Genomic DNA, 21,787 nt, shown 5'->3' with positions numbered 1-21,787 from the left:
TAGTAGGTGAATAAATAAATGGTGGTACAGCCAGACAATGGAATATTACTCAACACTGAAAAGAAATGAGCTATCAAGCCATAAGAAGACATGCGGGAAGCTTGAGGGCATATCAGTAAGTGAATAAAAGCAACCCGAAAAGGCTACACACTGTATGATTCCAACTAAATGGCATTCTAGGAAATGCAAAACTATGGAGACATTAAAAAGTTCTGTGGCTGCTAGAGCTACCGTAACATAGTAACATGGACTGAGTGGTTTAAAAAAATTTCTCACAATTCTAGAGGAGGCTGGGTGTCCAAGATCAAGGTATCAGCAGGCTTGGTTGTCTACTCCTGCGTATTCACATGGTCTGCCCTCTGTACTCATCTGTGCTCAAATTTTCTTTTATCATAAGGATGCCAGTCGTGTGGATTAGCTCCTCCCTGCCATTGGCCTCACTTCAACTTAATTACCTCTTTAAAGACTATCTTTAAATTGTCACATTCTGTGATCCTGGGGGTTACAACTTCAACAGATAAGTTTGGGAGTGGGGATTAGACACATTTCAGCCCATAATCAAGACAATGATAAAACAACTAAATACTGTTGACAAGAAATACACCTTTATTATAAATATATAGAAAGATCAAAAGTGATATATCATGTAAGTGCTAACCACAAAAAATAAAAATAAAACAAATAAAAACCGCTGGCTTAACTATACGGACATCAGACAAAGTAGATTTCAAAGCAAGAGGCATTATTATAAACAAAGGTATTTCATAATGATAAAGACATCTGTCCACTAGAAAATTATAACATAAGTCCAATTGTATTAAAATTTGAAAGCATGAAGAGTAAAAATAGAAAGGAAAACAATACACTTTTCTCAGTGATTGATAGAACAAGCTGACAAGAAAAGTCAGTAAGAATATAGGCTATACCATAATTAAAACATTTACCTACTTTGCTATTATCTTATCTTTACCTAATTGGGATATTATCTTATACCCCACAATTGCACACTCCAAAATCTTTTCAGTAAACCATAGAAGAATAATGGCCACCTGCTAAGGAAATAGAAAGTATCAATAAATTTCCAATAATAAAATTAAGGTATGTTCTCTGGCTACAGTGGAATTAAGGTCAGAATTAATACAACATAGCTAGAAAGCAGTCAGCAATTTAGAATTGTAAAAGTACATCTGAATACCCATAAATGAAAAAACGTCACAAATGGAAGTTGGGAAATTTAAAAAATTAAATCAAAACCTGTAAATGCAGCTAAATTTGTGCAGAGGAAAATTATAGCCTTAAGGTATATTTGTTAGTAAAGGAGAAAGGCTGTTCTGAGTATTACAAGAAATTGAAAATATAACAGCAAATTAAAGTCAGGGAAAATGGAAGAAAATAAGAACTAGAATAAATGAATTATTAACAAACACTAGAGAAAGGATGAAAAAAGTTGATTCTTTGAAGACTCGTAAAACTGATACACTCCTGGTAAAACTAATCAAGAAAAGAGAATCAGATAACCAAATGCAGTTGCTTCAATATTTAAAAGTCACAAGATATTATAGACAACTTCACTTTAATAAATTTTAAATATTAAATAAAATGAATAAAGCCCTTAGGTAGCCAAAAGAGATGGTTTTAATGCATTAGTGACGGCATTGGCTTTAGACTTTACCAATTGTAAAAGGTAAAAAAAAAAAAAAGAATATGTGCATATAGATTTTAGTTTTAGTTTCTGTCCTGTTCTGGTTTATTTTCCTAGATTTGTTACACATCCAATGATTGCTGTATCCTCTTTGCCTGCATTACAATCTTCATTTCTTTGTGTGTCCTTGTCATTGCATTTCAGATTTTGCTTGAATAAGAAATAAACCGGGGCCCCTGGGTGGCTCCGTTGGTTAAACGTCCAACTCTTGAATTTGGCTCAGGTCATGATTTCACAGTTCATGGATTCCAGCCCTGTATCAGGCTCTGCACTGACAGCACGGAGCCTGCTTGGGATTTTCTCTCTCCCCCTTTCTCTGCCCCTCCCTTGCTTGCATGCTGTCTCTCTCTCTCTCTCTCAAAATAAATAAATAAACATTTTTTTTAAAAAAGAAACACTAATAAGTATTTGTTTATATGTATCAAGTGGCGTGCTAGAAGCTATATATATATATATATATATATATATATATATATATATATATATATATATATAAAATACATTGCCTGGGGGGTGTGGGAAGGGAAGGGAGCTCCAGGAAATCAGGCAAGGATTTAGGAGATGATGCCTGACATGAGTTCTAAAGGACAAATTAGAACAATAGAAAGAGTAAGTAAAGGACAGAACATCTGGGGAAATGAAATAATGTGTTCAAAGGCCCACAGGTGAAAGCAAATCTGAGTCTGGAGACACATGTATTTGCAGGTAAACTTTACCTTAAATGCATACCCTGCAACATGGAGCGCTTGGGTGGCTCAGTCGGTTGAGCGTCCAACTTTGGCTCAGGTCGTGATCTTGCAGTTCGTGAGTTTGAGCCCTGAGTTGGGCTCAGAGCCTGGAGCCTGCTTCGGATTCTGTGTGTGTGTGTGTGTGTGTGTGTGTGTGTGTGTGTGTGTGTGTCTGCCCTTCCCCTGCTTGTGCTCTCTCTCAAAAAAAAATAAATGTTAAAAAAAATTTTAAATGCATACCTTACAACAGATTTCCTCTTCTCTACTATGCTTGTTAAATATTGAATTTTGATTTATTGTTGAGCTGTAAATGAGGACTCTGGTCTTTAGAGCTCATCGGCTTCCTTCAGCCTGTGTTCTTTTTAACATCTGTGATTTTTTTTTTTCTTGTGGCATATGGTGAAGAAGGAGACAGATTTACATTTTTCTTTTCTGCAGAAAAAGCCGTTTTCTTTTTTGAGTCTAAACTGAAAATATTACATAATGGCATCTCTTATTTAAGTAGAGTAAAAATGCTTTTCTTCATCCTTGATGCCCCCACTTCGAAGCTGCTCAGGTTTCACTACTTAACGGTGACTGTCACCAAGAATTCACGTGTCTCATCTTCCTCTCTAGACAAATGTATTTATTAACTCACATCTATACATTTATTAATTCAAATAGCGATTGACCCTCTTTTATGAGACGGACAGGAGACCACAAATAGGAATCTGTCATTTACCTTAAGGATCTACATCCCATGGCTTTGCAACCCTCACACTGTCTTCTCTACCTCCAGGAATGAGCTGTACTCAGAAAGAGTGCCCAGGCAATTTAGCTAACACACAAAGCCAAAGTGGTTTTAGAGTATTTGCAAAGTACAGAGACACTGTCAAATATTATAAAAACTAATAAAGAAGCAAAACCCATCATGGTGATGATGTTTACCACTTCATTCAAAAGACTAGAGTCTGAAAATGGAATTCTGTCATTGCTCTAATTAGAAAATGAACGCTCCTACCTATGTCAACAAGTGGGCAACATTTATGTTAGGCACACCTTTCCTAGAATTTAATTGATCTTTCAAGTTTTGCTATATTGGCCTTGGGTTGCTAGCCACAAAAATTACCCTGAAACTTCTATTGCCCTGCCAAATGTAAGACCTTCCAAGTGACCTATTGACCTGATGGACATTGACAGTACTGTAGCTCACATGTGAAAGAGTATGAATGGAAGGAAAGTCTGCCTGGTTTTCTCTTACCATCTTCCCTGCGAACACGGGGTCTGCTAGACTTTTCATTATGGGGAACCTATTTGTCATTCCTTGTCATCCTGTGACAGAGTAATTCAGTCTGTAATCAAATAAGCCCAGAAGTCATTTTTATTTATGTATAAAATGGTAAAATATGGCTATCTTAGGGGATAAGAGCATGAAACATCACAAACTAGCTGGTGGTTTTTAAGAAATCTACTCTTGCATGTATGCAATCTTGTACCTTATTCTTACCTTCAGACAATTTTTAGCGTTTTGACTACTAGCTGACCACTCTTGTGCCTTCTTCCCAAGTCAGCTGCCTCTGTCTGCAAAACAGCTCTGTTCAGTGACTTCTTATTTCCCTCTGTAAATGCCTCTAGGGAAAATAGGCACAGCTAAAAATGTACCCAAAACATGCAAAGGAAAAAAAGGACATGATTTCTCAGAACTGTCCTTGGCTTTTCCATCAGTTTTATCACTGACCTTTAGCTAAGTTCTCAAAGAGACATGAAATCTTCAACCTGATCATTAAAAATACCAATGTGTTTATTATTAAACTTTCTTTTGGATAGCACTAGTAGCCTACGGGCTACTTGAAAGAAAAAAGAATATTGGGGCCCAAAATCATGCCATCAAAACAAACAAACAAGTTAAAAGTCAATCAAATGAGCCTAAGAACGTTTTTTTTTCCTTTTGGAAAAAACAGTCTATTTCATTTCCTGCCTATAAATGCAAAAAGTAAACATGTAACAATGTTTACCAAGAAATAAAAATAGGAAAATATTCCAAGCAAGCCCAAAGATTTTCCCATACAATAGATTCTGTAACATTTTCAAACACTGACATTTCTTTCCCAACATCAGTAATAAGCTTAAGAATACAATAAGCTTAAGAATTTAATAAGATTTCTCTTATTCTGGGGCGCTTGGGTGGCTCAGTTGGTTAAATGTCCGACTTCATCTCAGGTCATGATCTCACGGACCGTGGGTTCGAGCCCCACATCAGGCTCTGTGCTGACAGCTCGGAGCCTGGAGCTTGCTTCGGATTCTGTTTCTCCCTCTCTCTCTGACCTTTCCCAGCTCATGTTCTGTCTGTCTCTCTCTCAAAAATAAAAGATGTTTAAAAAATTAAAAAAATATTCTGTCACTAAGAATGCACATGATCAGAAAATAGAATAGTGCAGTGGCTCATTTGGCTCTGGCTAGGCATTTATTTCTGCTCTTAGAAGAGATGCCCTTCCTTGGATTACAGGAACAAGTGTGAAAGGTAATTAAAGGGGGAGAAAAAAAGTCATCTATTGAGTCCTGCTTGGGCAATATGCTAGTGAACTCTGGCATCTTCTAGAATCCAATCATTTTCTGTCATACATAGCATGTGTTCAAGTCAAACGCCGGTCAGAAACTTCAGAAGCTCAGAGATACCTGCAAAAAACAAACTACGCACAGAAAATCTGAGGTCTACAGGGGTGCAATCAGCCTGATTTGAGAAAGGCTGGCAATTCCTTCACAGGCTGCCTCTTATCATGGCTGCATGCTAACAATGTAGGTGATTAATATGCTAAATAGGAAAACCTAGGCTGTCAGTTGCCTGCATTTGTCTGCCAGAACCTTGAAATTAGGTCATGGCCGCCAGGGAAAATTCCTTCTCAGATGGTAGGCTGTGTGAACATGTTAACAAATCCAGACGGGAGGAAACACCAACTGAAGTATGCTAAAGGATGGCAATGATATACACTATTAAAATAACATCAACTTGTGGCTTCAAGATCTTCCAATACAGAAACGAGGAACATGGCTCTGAACGCCACACCTCCCTTTCCATCCTGCCCTTGGAAGAAGACATCAAACCTCCTTTCCAGGTTTTCCAGCTGTTTCATCACATAACTTGAATATTTAACTTTCTAAGTATAGAATTTATGTTAATGAGCATCACTCCTGATACTTCAAAGGACATTAAATTTCAGGATTCCATCTTTATGCAAGGATGACATTCCTGAAAGATCAATACATGCATACATACGTACATAAATTTATTTTTTGTAAGGAATTGCTGGTATAGTCATGGGTGTGTAGAAGGGATCATTATAGTGGCTGTGCTTTACTGTCTTCAAAATAATGGATTCTGGTTTTTTAATGCGCTCTATTTTCTTTAATTTTTTTTTTAATGCTTTATTTTATTTTTGAGAGACAGAGAGAGACAGTATGAGTGGGGGAGGAGCAGAGAGACAGGGAGACACGGAATCTGGAGCAGGCTCCAGGCTCCGAGCTGTCAGCATAGAGCCTGATGGGGGGCAGGGGAGGGGAAGAGAGAGAGGGAGACACAGAATCTGAAGCAGGCTCCAGGCTCTGAGCTGTCAGCACAGAGCCTTACATGGGACTTGAACCCACGAACCGTGAGATCATGACCTGAGCTGAAGTCAGATGGCAAACCGACTGAGCCACCCAGGCACCCCGTTATGGAATCTATTTTTTTAATGGATTCTATTTTTAAGTAGTGCGACTGAAATACTATTAAAATGTTTTGCTAAAATTGTACAGGTTTTAATGATTAAATTACACTTTAATTCCTAACTTAATAATAATGGGAAACTTGAGGCTGATAAATAACTCCATTTAAAAATGGGGGGGGATGTCAGTGTGTATTGTGGGAAAGACCATCAGTAAAAAGTTCAGGAACAAGAATTTAAGTTCTATTTTTATTCATTTACTTAGGCCTCAGTTTACTTATCTATAAAATGAGCATTTAGATAATTTCTAAACTTACTTCTGCCTGTAAGACAGCATGATTTTCTTATTTGAATTATAAACACAAAGGGAGTCTGAAATACTCCTAGTATTTGGATGCACTATTAATTCATGAACAGTTACATATACTCACTTATATTATGAACAAGAAGGAGTAGCAAAACAGCAATAACAGCTAAAAATGGCCTTGCAAAACATGGAAATTGGTCAGATCACATTAGACTTAAGATTTCAACACCTTCCTTTTTAAAAAATTTTTTAAGTTTATTCATTTATTTTGAGAGAGACAGGGACAATGTGAGTGGGGGAGGGGCAGAGAGAGAGGGAGAGAGAGCATCCCAAGCAGGCTCCATGCTGTCAGAACAGAGTCCCATGTGGGGCTCAAACTCACAAAATTATGGGATCATGACCTGAGCCAAAACCAGATGCCCTAACTGACTGAGCCACCCAGGCGCCCCTCAACACCTTTCTTTGGCCACAATAATTCACTGTACCTCTTTCCTATGCACAGCAGTAGAACCATCTGTCATGGTCGGGGGAAAGACCCTTGGGCTCAGTTCAGGGTCTTTGCCTCCATCAGAGATGAAGAACTATTAAACACGTAGGTATTTACAATGATTAGGACATCAAATTGTAAATCTGAAAACTGTCAAAATAAATATGTCAAAGCATAAAATTCTGATTGAAGCTCTTGGGTCACCATGGTTTCATGGTTTGGCATATTTTAGTCTGAGAAGCCCAAGATTTGCAGGACAGTAGCAAGAACCTAAACTTAATTATTCCAAATGCCAGTGCACGATGCAGTTGTATTGGAGTAAAAGCAAAACAACTCTCAATACTCCAAAAAAGTCATTTAGAGTCTTGTGATCAGTAATATACAGTCTGAAAAATAAAACACTTTAATGTTGTTTTACTTATTGTATATCAGTGACTCAGAAAAGAGCGAGTGATCAGGTTACATGGGAAATAATTGATCTTACAGACTGACATCTGAAATCGGGGACCATCTCTCAGCCTGTAAAGAATTTCCAGACTTCTCCAAATGGATTATTCATTTTATTATTCTTTAGATTTTTCCTCTAAGAAAACTGGTGAATGTCAATCATGGTGCTCTAATATTTTTCCAAACCCTCTTCATAAAATTGGAAGAGAGTGGAAGCCTATCATATTTACAGTGGGATGTCTAATTTTAAAGCAATTATCTAGATGCCTAATATTTACATATTGTGTTTATTAAAAAAAAAAAACAAAATAAAACCTGTGAATCCCTCTACTTTCTCCAGTGTATGCAGTTTCTAATGAGGTGGTTTTAAAACTTTTCCGTACTGTATTTTCCTTTCCTGAGCGTGCTTTTTAAAAAAATTCCATTCCCATATGTGTAACCACCACCTGGGTATCAGGTATCTTCACCACCATTCTTACTCAGAACTAAAACATATTGGATCTGCACATCTTCTTGTGTTTCCTGTTAATGTTCTGGAATGAGTGGTACTAAGATATAACACAGGAGAAAGGACTATTAAGCAAAGATGCCTCATTTCCTTATTCAGCAAACTAACAATGGAGCATTCTAAAAAGTGGAACTCATTCCCCTTGCCTCTTCCGGGGAAGCTGCACGTTTATTCTCTCGCTGAACGGAGCAGTGATTTTGACTATTGAGTATCATCTCACACATACAAATATCAAACCTGACCCATTTGATCCAGTCTATTCTTAGCCATTAGGTTGAACTGGAGTTATACGTGACATTAATAAACATGAGAGTAAATGGAGATTGATGTCAAGAGGGCATCCAGTCAGTAATAGGTTGTTAGACTATGAAATCTAGTATTAAGTTATTAGCTCTATAAAGTTGGGATGAAGAAGATCACTAGCCATATAATACTGTCTCGTTATAGATAAGGTATATTTGGTGGAATGAAAGGAATGATGAAATTGTTAGCAAAGAATACAATTTTAATCACTTACTGATTTACTTCTTTGGAAACAAAAAGAGGGAGAACATGCTTGTTAAGTTTTTGCTTTCTCATGTTACCATGTACATTGTTATACAGGACTCTGAGATACAAAAAACTAAGAACACTGTAGAGTTCTTTATTTTTGAAACATTGAAAATTAAGTTCTTGGAGTTGAAATTACCAAATAAGCGAGACATGAATGTTGGTGAAGCATCTCTTGCTCTTGGCTCAGGTCATGATCTCACAGTTCATGGGATTCCAGACCTGTGTGAGGCTCTGCTCTCAGTGCAGAGCCTGCTTGGGATTCTCTCTCTCCCTCCCTTCCCCTCCCTGGTTTGCACGCTCTCTTTCTCTCTCTCAAGATAAATAAACTTTATTGTTTTTTAATTTCTTAAAAGTTCATTCATTTTGAGAGAGAGAGAGCACACATGAGTGGGGGAGGGGCAGACAGAAAGGGAGAGGGAGAGCCCCCAGCAGGATCTGCACTCGCAGCCAAGAGCCTGACGTGGGGCTTGAACTCACAAACCAGGAGATCATGACCTGAGCTGAAATCAAGAGTCGGATGCTTAACCGACTGAGCCACCCAGGCACCCCTAAATAAGTACTAGAGTTGGCCTCCTTCTGAAAGTGTGGTAGAAAGTATATTTGTATAAACTAAGACAGTGGTGCTAGAACTTTTTGGTCTCAAGGCTTCTTCACACTTTTAAAAAGCACAAGAATCTGCAAGAGTTTTGCTTACCAGTGTTATATAGACCTATATTTACTATATTAGAAATTAGGGGTGCCTGGGTGGCTCAGTTGGTTAAGCATCCGACTTTGGCTCAGGTCATGATATCGCAGTTGGCAAGTTCAAGCCCCACATCAGGCTCTGTACTGACAGCTCAGAGCATGGGGCCTGTTTCAGATTCTGTGTTTCCCTCTCTCTTTCTGCCCTTCCCTGCTCATGTTCTCTCTCTCTTTCTCTCTCTCTCTCAAAAATAAATAAACATTGAAAAAAAATTTTCTTTAAAGAAATTAAAACTGAGAAAATACTTATTCATTTAAAATAATGATAAACTTACTATAAGTTAATGAAACAATATATGTACAAAAATAACTATGTCTTCTAAAACAAAAAATAGTGAAAAATAGTGGCATTGTTTTATATTTTTACAAATCTAATTACTGGTTTTATAGAAAATAACTAGATCCTTATTCCTGCCTTTGCATTCCATCTGCTGAAATATCACATGCCATACAGTCTCTGGAAACTTCTGAGAGAAGAGATTGAAAGGCAAATAATGTCTTAGTATTACTATGAAAATAGCTTTGACTTCTTAGTCCCCATTAAAGTTTCTCAGGGATCCCTGAACCACACTTTGAGAACTTCTGGGATAAAAGGCTAAATCAGATAAATGTGCCTATATTTTCAAGTTAAGGGTGTATTTTTAAAAATTATTAAAGCATTTTAAACATGTTTAATCATTCAGAATGCTATACAATAAACATTGTAACAAATATCAACAGTTTACCATATTGCCTCCATATTAAAAAATAATAGTCCCCCTCTCCAAAATCACTCCATTTTCTCCCTCCTCAGAGGCAAAATTGTTGAGGACTTCTTTTCAAATTTCAAATTTTCTTAGATTCATAGATTCTTCAACAGTCATAGTGGAAATTAAATATTTATCTAAAAGTACATAGCAAATGGGAATGCAAGCTGGTGCATCCACTCTGGAAAACAGTATGGAGATTCCTCAAAAAACTAAAAATAGGACTACCCTACGACCCAGCAATTGCACTACTAGGCATTTATCCACTGGATACAGGTATGCTGTTTCGAAGGGACACATGCACCCCCGTGTTTATAGCAGCACTATCAACAATAGCCAAAGTATGGAAAGATCCCAAATGTCCATCGATGGATGAATGGATAAAGAAAATGTGGTATCTATATACAAGGGAGTATTACTCGGCAATCAAAAAGAATGAAATCTTGACATTTGCAACAACGTGGGTGGAACTGAAGGGTATTATGCTAAGTGAAATTAGAGAAAAACAAAAATCATATGACTTCACTCATATGAGGACTTTAAGAGACAAAACAGATGAACATAAGGGAAGGGAAACAAAAATAATATAAAAACAGGGAGGGGGACAAAACAGAAGAGACTCATAAATATGGAGAACAAACTGAGGGTTACTGGAGGGGTTGTGGGAGGGGGGATGGGCTAAATGGGTAAGTGGATTAAGGAATCTACTCCTGAAATCATTGTTTCACTATATGCTAACTAATTTGGATGTAAATTTTAAAAAATAAAAAATAAAATTAAGAAAAAAATTTAATATATAAATAAATAAACAAAAAAACCAATAAAAGTACATAGCAAATTGGTGCCATGAATTATGTAACACTTTCAAAAATGGATTTTAGCTATCCTAATAGCATCTCTATACCGCTGAAAAACTGTGTATAAAAAAAGGTATTAATTTGGTGTTTAGGCAATGAGCCAAACACAGATTTATTTTGGAAAGCCTACATTAATTCCATAGTCCATTAGGGTACAGTGGTACCTGTGTTAGAAACCACTGAAGTAAATGATCCAGAAGATAAACAGCAGAACATAGACACACACACACACACACACACACACACACACACACAACTATACATACACATAACACATGTATGTATATATGATCTTTAATATCAATTTAAAATTTTAAAGCTGCCTAGGACATTATGAGGCAATTTAATGGATATAAATCCTTTGGAAGAAGAGTATGACAAGATAGTATCACCAGTTCACAATTTGTGAATCCGTAAACTCTGTGATCTTTCCAACTCTGATAGCCTCACTTCGTATTTTACTAGAGAATTTATCAAAGAGTTAAAGAAGGAAACATATTACTAAGATACACTGTTAACATAGGAAATTGCCAAAACAGCATAGATAGACAGTGGTTAGCTTAACTGTAGTTCCCACCTCAACATAGAAAAATAAATTAATGGAGAGTTTCTTGCTTGGAAAAGTTGAATTTGTTTTTCTCAATTTGTTGGGAAGTCATTAGACTCCTCTTGTCAATCCTATTCTTGGATTATGACTCCAAATCTTTCCTGTCTGATTGGCAGATGCTACTTCTAAACACATTTCCCCCCCTGGTTTTACATTTAACTACTACAAAAAAAAGGAATACAAAAAAAGTCCTAATCATATCCAAAAAATTATAACCAAACAAGGCCCGTGACAATAAACATTATTATTGCCTGAATCGGTTATTGCTATGAAGATTTCAGAATGATGTTTTTTCTAACTATTCCATTTCTTCTACATTTATGGGTTCACACACCACTGAAAAGAGCATTCTTCTCTGTATTTGCTTTGGAGCTCCAGTTGTGGGGCTACTTTGGAATGAGGGATCAGAAGAGATTTATGTAAGAAGGTGATGATCTCTTTGTGAACTGAAGAATGAAAATAATCCAGGAAAGAGTATCCTGGGCATGGAGAGCTGAAAGTGTGAATACTCTTTTCTGCCCAAAGTTTTGCAACAGAGCTCTAATTAAATCATCTGTAAATTAAACACCTCAGAGAGGAGCAATAGACATCAAAAGTTTTATTTAAATAGCTAATTAATTGAAAGCAAACCAATTTTTCTGCAATCACAGTTTGAGTCCAATATGCCTAAGACAATCCTAATTTATGTCTATTTTCTTGGCATCATAATTAATCGGAGCCCCTTTGCATTCCCCAAAGTCCCAGTTTGGGTGATAAGTATTATGATTTCCCTTGGCCATAGACTCTAAGAAATAAACAAATCATATTAAGTCTTCCCAGGGAAAAGACTTGGTTGTGCCATTGACACATAAATCCATACCCAAACACATTTACCTGAGTGCTTTTCTTTTTCTGAAAACTGAATAGTTCCCCTCCCCGTTTAGTTGCTGTTTGCATTATCTCCTAATTCCTACTACAAAGAAGTGCATCTTAACCCATCTGGAATTTCTATTATCACATTTTATACCCATCCCCTTATCTTAGTGGATAAATATGGCCACTGTACTATATGCAATGTTCATTTATGTGCGTGAATGCTCTAAATCTGGTTTCTTTGTAGTGCTAGACAGCTATGCACCTGGGATGGGTTGCTTTACTGAGCTTGCAACCGCCTTGGCACAACTGTGCCTTAACCTTTTTTTTCTTGACTTTCATTAAGGGTTGATGTAAGGATTGGCTATATGAACATGGCCATTTGAATGTCCTCCACATCTTCGGCAAAATTATGATTAAAGGTACTTTCCTTATATGACATCTCTCTCAGACATCAGAATCTGCAAAAATATTAGTCCTGTTAGTAAGTTATCATGCTTTCTTTTGTTATCTAATGAGATTATTGTAACTCAGTGTTGCTTCCCTTTTAATTTGACTACCATAAAATGCAGAGGAAAGTTTTGGTTTCAAATACAGAGGCTTTTCCAAGTCAGTGTTTTTGAACATTACTCCCTGCCTTCCTCTGCCTATTCTGAACCCTATTGATTGTTTGTCCCCGGGTATTTTATCTGTCATTAAAATCCTTCCTGTAAATAATCAACAGGTATGTGACACCATGGATGGACCTAGAGGGTATTATGCTAAGTAAAATAAGTCAGACTGAGAAAGACGAATACCATATGATTTCATGCATATGTGCTATCTAAAAAAAAAAAAGAAAAGAAAAAAACCCAAAAAGTAGAATCAGACCTATAAATACAGAGAAAAACTGATGGTTGCCACATGGAGTGGGGTGGGGACAAGCAAAATGGGTGAAGGGGAAAACAAGGTACAGGCTTCCAGTTATGGATGAATAATTCATGGAAATAGAAGGTACAGCATAGGGAATATAGTCAATGGTATTGAAACAGTGTTTTGTTGTGACAGATGGCAGCTACACCTGTGGGGAGCACAGTATAAAGTATGGAAAAGTTGAATCACTATGTTGTATACCCAAAACTAATGTAACATCATGGGTCAACTACACTAAAAACCAAAAACAAAAACAAAAAAACAAAAAAACCCAAAAACTTAAACAAACAGGTATATGAATTTTAAGTGAAAAATTAATTCTAACACTCTTTCTGAGACAAGAAACTGTCACAGAAATTCAGTTTAATAAAGTGCTTTATCATATTTAGAAATATACATATACGTATCTATAAATATACGCCTATACATATATAATATGTGTGCGCATATTAATATACACATGTATGTAAACAAAGAAATACAAGATGCTTTGCAACCTAATGAAAATAGTGCAGTGACTAACCACTAATGGGCAAGAACTTTTTTCACAACAAACCCCTTGAGGAGATTCCTCACTACAGGGCTGCCCTGAGGAAACGAGCCTGTAACAGTAGTTTTGTCTATTTAGGCACTTAAGTTGTGCACAAAGACTTAATGACCTGTGCCAGAGGTTAGTACACAAAATAACTCCATGTAAATGAAGCACTGATGAGGTAGAAACTGTGAGTAAATTGCAGGGGCTAGAAGCAATTGCTGTTGGTGACCTTTTCCTAATTGAATGAAACCAAATGGGAGAAGTGACTCAGCAAACATGATCCTGGACCCCAGTCACTTTTGCAAGGATCACAAGAAATAGAACCAAGTGAGACAATTACAATAGGGAAAAAAATCATGTAAAAAAAAAATTCTCATTTAGGACAAGCAGTTCAAGTAAGTAATTAAAGGCTCTGTGAGTGGGGAAAGGGGAAGTAAAAGCAGAGCTCAGGGTGTGGGGTTTTCCACTCTGAGACCCTGAAGCAACCTCACTGCTATGAGTCTAGTCCTGACCCTCAGGCCCAGGAAGGAATTCAATAGTGTGAAAACTGTTTACTTCTCAGCCCAGGTAAAGAAAACAAAAGAGTTAGCTTAAGGAGAAACAATGAACATTTGCAATTTGGTCATAGAAGTTACTGAGATATCAGTATTTCTTTTGAAAGGAACAGCTTTGAATCCAAATGACAGCCCTGCCTTAGTTTAAAGCTAGGTTCTCTTTTCTGCTTATTATGGATCTTTGATAAGAAATACAATTGCTGAGAAGTCTGTTTTGCTTGCTGTTTGCTATGAGCATTGTGAGACCTTTCCTGATTGTAACCCGCTGTAGAATGGGCTGTAAAACTTCCTAAATGTAGTCTGATATGTAATGGAATGAGTGATTGTATACAAACTAACCGGCATTTCTCGCTTCTGTAAACCTGCCTGCTTAGCACATTCCTCACCTACCCCCTTCCCCCTTTCTTCCTCCCGCCACAAGTAAAAAACCTCCCCTGTGCTATTTGTCTCTGTCTGTAAAAACGCTATACCAACCCTATTCGTGGCCTCTTGTGTCACCGGCGACGAGTGCGCAGAGGACCAGGTTCGAACCTGCAATAAACGACCCTTGCCGCTTGGCTTTGACTTACGACTCTGGTGGTCTTTTGTGGGAGGTTTTGGAACTTCAGGCATTACATTTGGAGGTCCCACCGAGATCTCCCCCCGAGCCCACCAGACTTCTGGTCAACGGGTCGTATTTGATTCCGATCGGTAAGTAAGCCGGCTCTAACGTTCTTCCTTTTCTCTCTGATCTGTGTTTCTTCTCTGGAGAACCGGTTCTGTCTGGAAGCTGGTGTGACCCTGGCGGACGCGCTATAGGGCACCCAGCCGGGGTCAGTTGGAGACGTCCACTGACATCTGGGGGCCTTCTTGGCCCATCTGGGGGCCTTCTTGGCCCATCTGGGGACCTTCTTAGTCCATCAGGGGACCTTCCTGGTCCATCGGGGGGCCTTTTTGGCCCATCAGGATTCTTTTCTGTGGGCTGCTTACGCCCAACGCGCCTGCGAACTAAATACTTTCATTTTCTCTATGAACTTCCAGAGTGCTAAGAAATATCTCTAGGCGTCTAAAAGAAAAAACCATCTAGGCATGCCAATTGTTACCCGTATTTTGATGTGATGTGTGTCTGTGTGTCTGTCTGTTAAATCGACTGGAATGATTGTTGGGAGTCAGGGGCACGCGCCTGACTTACCCTATGTGTAGTCCCACGGCATAAGCTACGGGATTCGAGTGGGCTCTAACCCGATTTCCGCGGTGATCCTCATACGGCTTAAGGCGGTCAAAATTTATTTTGATCCAAGCAGGGGGTTTATACCTGCCCGCCCATGCTAAGAGGCACCTAAGTTCCCGCGAGGGACGCGGACGGGCGAGTACGCGAGTGCTTCTATGTCAGTCTAAATGTATTGTCACCCCTGGGCCCTTATAATAACCGCCGTCCTAGCCATAACCCTTTCTGTTGGGCTGGCCGAGACGGCCCCAGAAAGTTGAAACCACTGTCAGAGATTCTTGTTGGCTCTTGTTTTTCTTTCGTGCGTCGGATGTTTTATTGGAATTAAGTGTTTTTTCGGCTGATCAGAATTAATTATTCCATCCTTTGTTCCTCTTTCCTCCTTCCTCAGCTGCCTGCGGCTTTCCCTCCCGCCCCTCCGCCCGGGGCCCAGCCAGGCCGCCAGGGGTCTCACCCTCGGAGGTCGCCTGTGCGAACTCCATCGCTGATTTCAGCCGCTTCAGGGCCCCCTCCGTGCCGCCCCCTTCTCTTCTCCTCTTCCTCAGAATCATAACATGGGCCAAACGCAGAGCACCCCTCTCTCCCTCCTTCTCGCCAACTTCAGGGATGTAAAAGCTAGAGGACACAACTTAAGCCTAGACATTCGCAAAAGGAAGTTGATCACCTATTGCCGCTCTGCATGGCCCACCTTTGGGGTCAATTGGCCTACAGAGGGAACCTTCTGCCTCCCTGTGGTCCTTAAAGTAAAATAAAAAATTTTCCTACCAGGGAAAGAAGGTCACTCGGATCAGATTCCCTATATTCTGGTGTGGCAAGATTTAGTAGAAAACCCACCTCCTTGGATGGCCTCTTCCTTAATAGCAGAGTCATGCCAAATCCTAGCGGCTAAACCTATCAACCCTCCCAAGCCGCCAACTCCAACTGCACCCCCTGTTCTCCCCGACAACCAAGATTTACTTTCCCTTGACCCTCCCCCTTACCAGATTCCTCCTCTTATTCCGAAAGCTGCCCCTATCCCTGCTGCGCCGGCAGAGCCTCCCGTAACCCAGCCCATAGGAGAACTAGAGAATAGGGAGGCTCAACCCGCGCCCAAGCCTAGTGGGGGCAAAGTCCAAGGGCTGCCGGACATACCCGTAGGCGGGCCCCACATGAGCCAGGACTCCGCCTTCCTGACTCCACCGTAGCTTTACCCTTACGGGAAATAGGGCCTCCCGATGAGACGGGGAACCCCCGACTTCAATACTGGCCCTTCTCTACCAGTGACCTATATAACTGGAAAACCCAGAATGCCCGATTTTCTGACAACCTAAAGATTTAATAAGTCTCTTAGACAGCGTTATGTTTACCCACCAACCCACCTGGGATGATTGTCAGCAGCTCCTCCGAATCCTGTTCACCACTGAGGAGCGAGAAAGAATTCAATTGGAAGCAAGAAAGCTGGTTCCTGGAGATGACGGCCAACCCACTGCTAACCTTGATCTCATTAATGCAGCTTTTCCCTTGACCCGACCCCCACAGGATGGCTGGGACTACAACACGGCAGAAGGTAGGGGACGGCTACGCATTTATCGCCAGACTCTAGTGGCGGGTCTCCGGGCTGCTGCACGCAAGCCCACTAATTTGGCAAAAGTGTATTCAGTGATACAAGGTAAGACAGAGAGCCCTGCCGCTTCTTTAGAAAGATTAATGGAAACCTTCAGACAGTATACCCCCATGAACCCCGAGGCCCCCGAAAATCAAGCTGCTGTTGTAATGGCCTTTGTAAATCAGGCAGCCACTGATATTAAAAAGAAACTCCAGAAACTAGAGGACCTGGAGGGAAAACAGATTCAGGACTTACTCTGCATTGCCCAGCGCGTCCTTAATAATAGAGAGACTCCAGAGTACAGGCAACTTAAAGCCACCGAGAAAATGACCAAAGTCCTGGCCGCTGTTGTCCAAAAGCCCCTGGATAAACAAAAGCCCCTAGATAAAGACCAATGTGCCTATTGCAAAGAAAAAGGCCATTGGGCCCGAGAATGCCCTAGAAAGAAAAAGCCACGTCATGATCAAAAACCATGGCAGCCACAAACCACACCCGCCCTCTTCACTCAAGATGCAGAATAGGGGGGACGGGGTTCGGATCCCCTCCCCGAACCTAGGGTAACGCTACAAGTGGAGGGGAACCCAGTTCAATTTCTAGTTGACACAGGAGCACAACATTCGGTCTTGATCAGGCCCCATGGAAAAATTTCTCAAAAATCTTCCTGGGTCCAAGGGGCTACCGGAATAAAAAATATCCCTGGACCACCCAGAGGACTGTGGACCTAGGAAATGGAAAGGTCACCCATTCCTTCCTAGTCATCCCCAACAGCCCATGCCCCTTATTAAAAAGAGACTTACTCACTAAAATGGGGGCCCAAATTCATTTTACGCCAGGGGGCCCCCAAGTGACTGGCCCTCACAACCAACCCATTACCACACTTACTCTAAGATTAAAAGATGAATATCGACTCCAACAGGGGCCACCCTCACAAAGTCAAAACATAGAGCCCTGGCTCCAACAGTTTCCAGGAGCATGGGCTGAAACCGGGGGTTGGCTAAACATCGCCCAGCTCTATTCATAGAACTGAAACCGGGGGCAGATCCAGTTCGGGTCCAACAATACCCAATGTCAATGGAGGCCAGAAATGGCATCACGCCACATATCCGTTGCCCCCTAGACTTAGGCATCTTGCATCCCTGCCATTCAGCCTGGAACACCCCCCTGCTGCCTGTACGAAAACCTAACAGTGCGGACTATCGTCCGGTACAAGATCTGAGAGAAGTTAACCGCCGAGTCATGGACATACACCCAACAGTACCCAACCCCTATACCCTCCTAAGTGCCCTCAGCCCAGAAAGACAATGGTATACTGTTCTTGATTTAGAAGATGCTTTTTTCAGCCTGCCTCTGGCCCCCAAAAGTCAAGAGCTCTTCGCCTTCGAGTGGTCCAATCCTGAGAGAGGCATAAATGGGCAACTCACCTGGACCCGGCTCCCCCAAGGATTTAAAAACTCACCCACCTTGTTCGATGAGGCACTTCACGAGGATCTGGGTGAGTACCAGAATCAAAACCCCAAAGTGACTCTCTTGCAGTACGTTGACGATCTTTTAATTGCCGCTGAGACTGCTGAAGCTTGCTTGCAAGGCACCAAAAATCTCCTCCGGACACTTGGTGCCCTGGGGTACCGGGCTTCAGCAAAGAAAGCCCAAATTTGCAGATCCGAGGTAACCTACTTGGGGTATCTGTTAAGAGAAGGCCAACGATGGCTCACTGATGCACGGAAGGAAACCGTCCTCCGCATCCCCCGACCCACAACGCGAAGGCAGACCCGGACTTGGATACCCCCCTCCATGACTGCGCTGAGATATTGGCACAGGTTCATGGAGTTCGGGAAGATTTACAGGATCACCCGCTGCCAGACGCCGAGGTTACCTGGTTCACTGACGGCAGCAGCTTTGTACATCAAGGTCAAAGGTACGTGGGGGCAGCAGTCACAACTGAAACTGAGACTGTTTGGGCAGAGCCTTTGCCAGCTGGCACCTCTGCCCAACGAGCTGAACTTGTGGCCTTAACCAAGGCAATGACTTTGGGAAAAGACAAGAAACTAAATGTGTATACCGATAGCAGATATGCTTTTGCTATGGCCCACACACATGGAGCTATATACAGAGAGAGGGGACTGTTAACTGTAGAGGGGAAAACTATCAAAAACAAAGAAGAAATATTGGCTCTTTTGAAGGCACTCTGGCTGCCTAAACGACTAGCCATCATACATTGCCCAGGCCACCAAAAACTGGTCACACCGGTGGCCAGAGGAAATAATTTGGCTGACCAGGTGGCCCAAGAGGCAGCCTTACAGGTGGACTGTGCTTTAATGACCACCCTACCAGACCCCGGTTCAGCTAGTTTACCAGAAAATCCCGCCTACACTAAAGAAGACCTAAACTGGATCCAAAAATTACCTTTAACTCAGTGCCTTAACGGATGGTGGAGAGCAGCAGACTGTAGCATAATCCTCCCAGAAGAAATGGGAAATAAAGTCTTATCCAAGATGCACCGAGCCACTCATATGGGCACAAGAAAAATGCAAGACTTAATAAGACATGCTAGGATCACCATTAAAGACTCCAGGACAAAAATTGAGCAGATAGTTACTAGCTGTAAAGCTTGTCAATTAACTAACGCCACCAACCACGGGAAAAACCCTGGCTCCAGAACCCGCGGAACCAGGCCGGGACCCTATTGGGAAGTAGACTTCACAGAGGTAAAGCCTAAAGAATATGGATATAAATATTTGTTAGTGTTTATAGATACCTTTTCAGGATGGACAGAGGCCTTCCCCACCAAGCATGAGACTGCGCAGATAGTAGCAAAGAAAATGTTAGAAGACATCATACCCAGGTACGGATTCCCTACCCTAATAGGATCAGACAATGGACCAGCATTCATTTCAAAGGTAATACAAGGGATAGCGCAGTTTATTGGGGCTGATTGGAAACTACATTGTGCATATAAACCCCAAAGCTCAGGACAGGTAGAAAAAATGAATAAAACTCTAAAAGAGACCTTAACTAAATTGACCATAGAGACTGGCGCTAATTGGGTAGTCTTACTCTCCTACGCTCTGTTCAGGGTGTGGAACTCCCCTTACAAACTGGGATTAACCCCCTTTAAAATCATGTATGGAGTGCCCCCCCCCATAATTCCCAACCTACAGTCTAATGTGTTAACTGAATCTGATGATCATAAACTTATTTCCCTGAGGGAACTCCAGCACACCCACCAGGAAGTTTGGCCTAGATTGAAAGCCATTTATGAGAACGGGCCCCCTCCTGAGCCGCATCACTACCGACCCGGAGATTGGGTATACGTGCGGAGACACAAGCAAGAGACCCTCCAACCACGGTGGAAGGGACCCTACATTGTGATCCTAACCACACCCACTGCTCTCAAAGTCGACGGGATTGCTACCTGGATCCATTACACCCACGCCCAACCAGCTGATCCCTTTGCGGTTCGAGAAGACTTCGTGCCGGAAGCCAACACTGCCTGGACGGTTGACCAGAGTAAGACCCATCCTTTAAAATTGACTCTGCGTCGAAAACCTGACCCCGAAAACCGGCTGAGACCAAAGGCCTGGGTGTCCCATACCAAGACTGTTGCTGCAGCTCTGGACCCACAATGATCGGAGGAACACTCATTAGCGTGCTCCTGTTCACCTCCTACAGACTCATAAGTATTGCAGGCAACCCCCACATACCCTATACTTTAACTTGGGAGGTTTCTAATTTAGAAACCCAAGAAGTCTATAATACTATCCTGCTCTCCACTTTACTTGGGCCTCTGGCCATTCTACTTTTCACTCTCACATTAGGCCTCTGCATCATAAACAAAATTATTAATTTTGTCCAAGACAGGTTCAATGCTGTACAATTAATGGTCTTACGAACTCAGTACCAACCGCTCGAGACATTACAAATAGAAAACTGAAGATCCAAGATTGGCTCTTTAGGCACAAGGAAAAGGGGGGAATGAAAGGAACAGCTTTGAATCCAAATGACAGCCCTGCCTTAGTTTAAAGCTAGGTTCTCTTTTCTGCTTATTATGGATCTTTGATAAGAAATACAATTGCTGAGAAGTCTGTTTTGCTTGCTGTTTGCTATGAGCATTGTGAGACCTTTCCTGATTGTAACCCGCTGTAGAATGGGCTGTAAAACTTCCTAAATGTAGTCTGATATGTAATGGAATGAGTGATTGTATACAAACTAACCGGCATTTCTCGCTTCTGTAAACCTGCCTGCTTAGCACATTCCTCACCTACCCCCTTCCCCCTTTCTTCCTCCCGCCACAAGTAAAAAACCTCCCCTGTGCTATTTGTCTCTGTCTATAAAAACGCTATACCAACCCTATTCGTGGCCTCTTGTGTCACCGGCGACGAGTGCGCAGAGGACCAGGTTCGAACCTGCAATAAACGACCCTTGCCGCTTGGCTTTGACTTACGACTCTGGTGGTCTTTTGTGGGAGGTTTTGGAACTTCAGGCATTACACTTTAACTCTTATTTTAGGACAGTGGTTCCCCAATTTTTCTGCACCTTGGGATGACATAGTATACTTTAAAAAGATGTTGATATCTGGTTCCTATCCCCAGATTTTCTCATTTAATTAGCATGCAATCAGACCTGGGCATTGGGATTTTAACACATGAAGCAGGAAAGTTTGGGAACCTCTGGTCTTGATTAGGATAAAAACATTCACCTGCTTTATGGAATGGGCTAGATCAGGGCTTTATGGAATGGGCTAGAACTCAGCCCATTCTTTCAGCACCCTGTAGCTTTTTCT

At 41.0% G+C, this 21,787-nt stretch overlaps 1 protein-coding gene and 1 long non-coding RNA gene across 4 annotated transcripts in view; both read left to right on the top strand.

Moving 5' to 3' along the window:
- The window catches only part of LOC132679463 (uncharacterized), a 477,892-nt gene that overhangs the window by 322,052 nt on the left and 134,053 nt on the right, over positions 1 to 21,787 (top strand). The window lies entirely within an intron of this gene.
- On the top strand, positions 16,727 to 20,633 carry LOC145712759 (uncharacterized). The gene is made up of 3 exons (XM_081790575.1): positions 16,727 to 16,968; positions 18,775 to 19,849; positions 20,081 to 20,633. The coding sequence occupies exons 1-3, from the start codon at positions 16,761 to 16,763 to the stop codon at positions 20,631 to 20,633; spliced, it is 1,836 nt and encodes a 611-aa protein (XP_081646701.1). The 5' UTR covers positions 16,727 to 16,760.

The sequence above is a fragment of the Panthera onca genome, chromosome A2 (genome assembly GCF_046562875.1).
Source record: "Panthera onca isolate mPanOnc1 chromosome A2, mPanOnc1 haplotype 2, whole genome shotgun sequence".
Lineage (NCBI taxonomy): Eukaryota > Metazoa > Chordata > Mammalia > Carnivora > Felidae > Panthera > Panthera onca.
Note: the sequence above shows the minus strand (reverse complement) of the source record. Positions and strands in the feature narration are given on the sequence as shown.

What these genes read in the sequence shown, in the direction of transcription:
- LOC145712759 (XM_081790575.1), top strand. Translation starts at nt 16,761, where the DNA reads ATGTTTACCCACCAACCCACCTGGGATGATTGTCAGCAGCTCCTCCGA. An exon ending in GGACTACAACACGGCAGAAG is followed by an intron (nt 16,969 to 18,774) that starts GTAGGGGACGGC and finishes ACGCGAAGGCAG; the next exon opens with ACCCGGACTTGGATACCCCC. An exon ending in TTAGAAGACATCATACCCAG is followed by an intron (nt 19,850 to 20,080) that starts GTACGGATTCCC and finishes CGCTCTGTTCAG; the next exon opens with GGTGTGGAACTCCCCTTACA.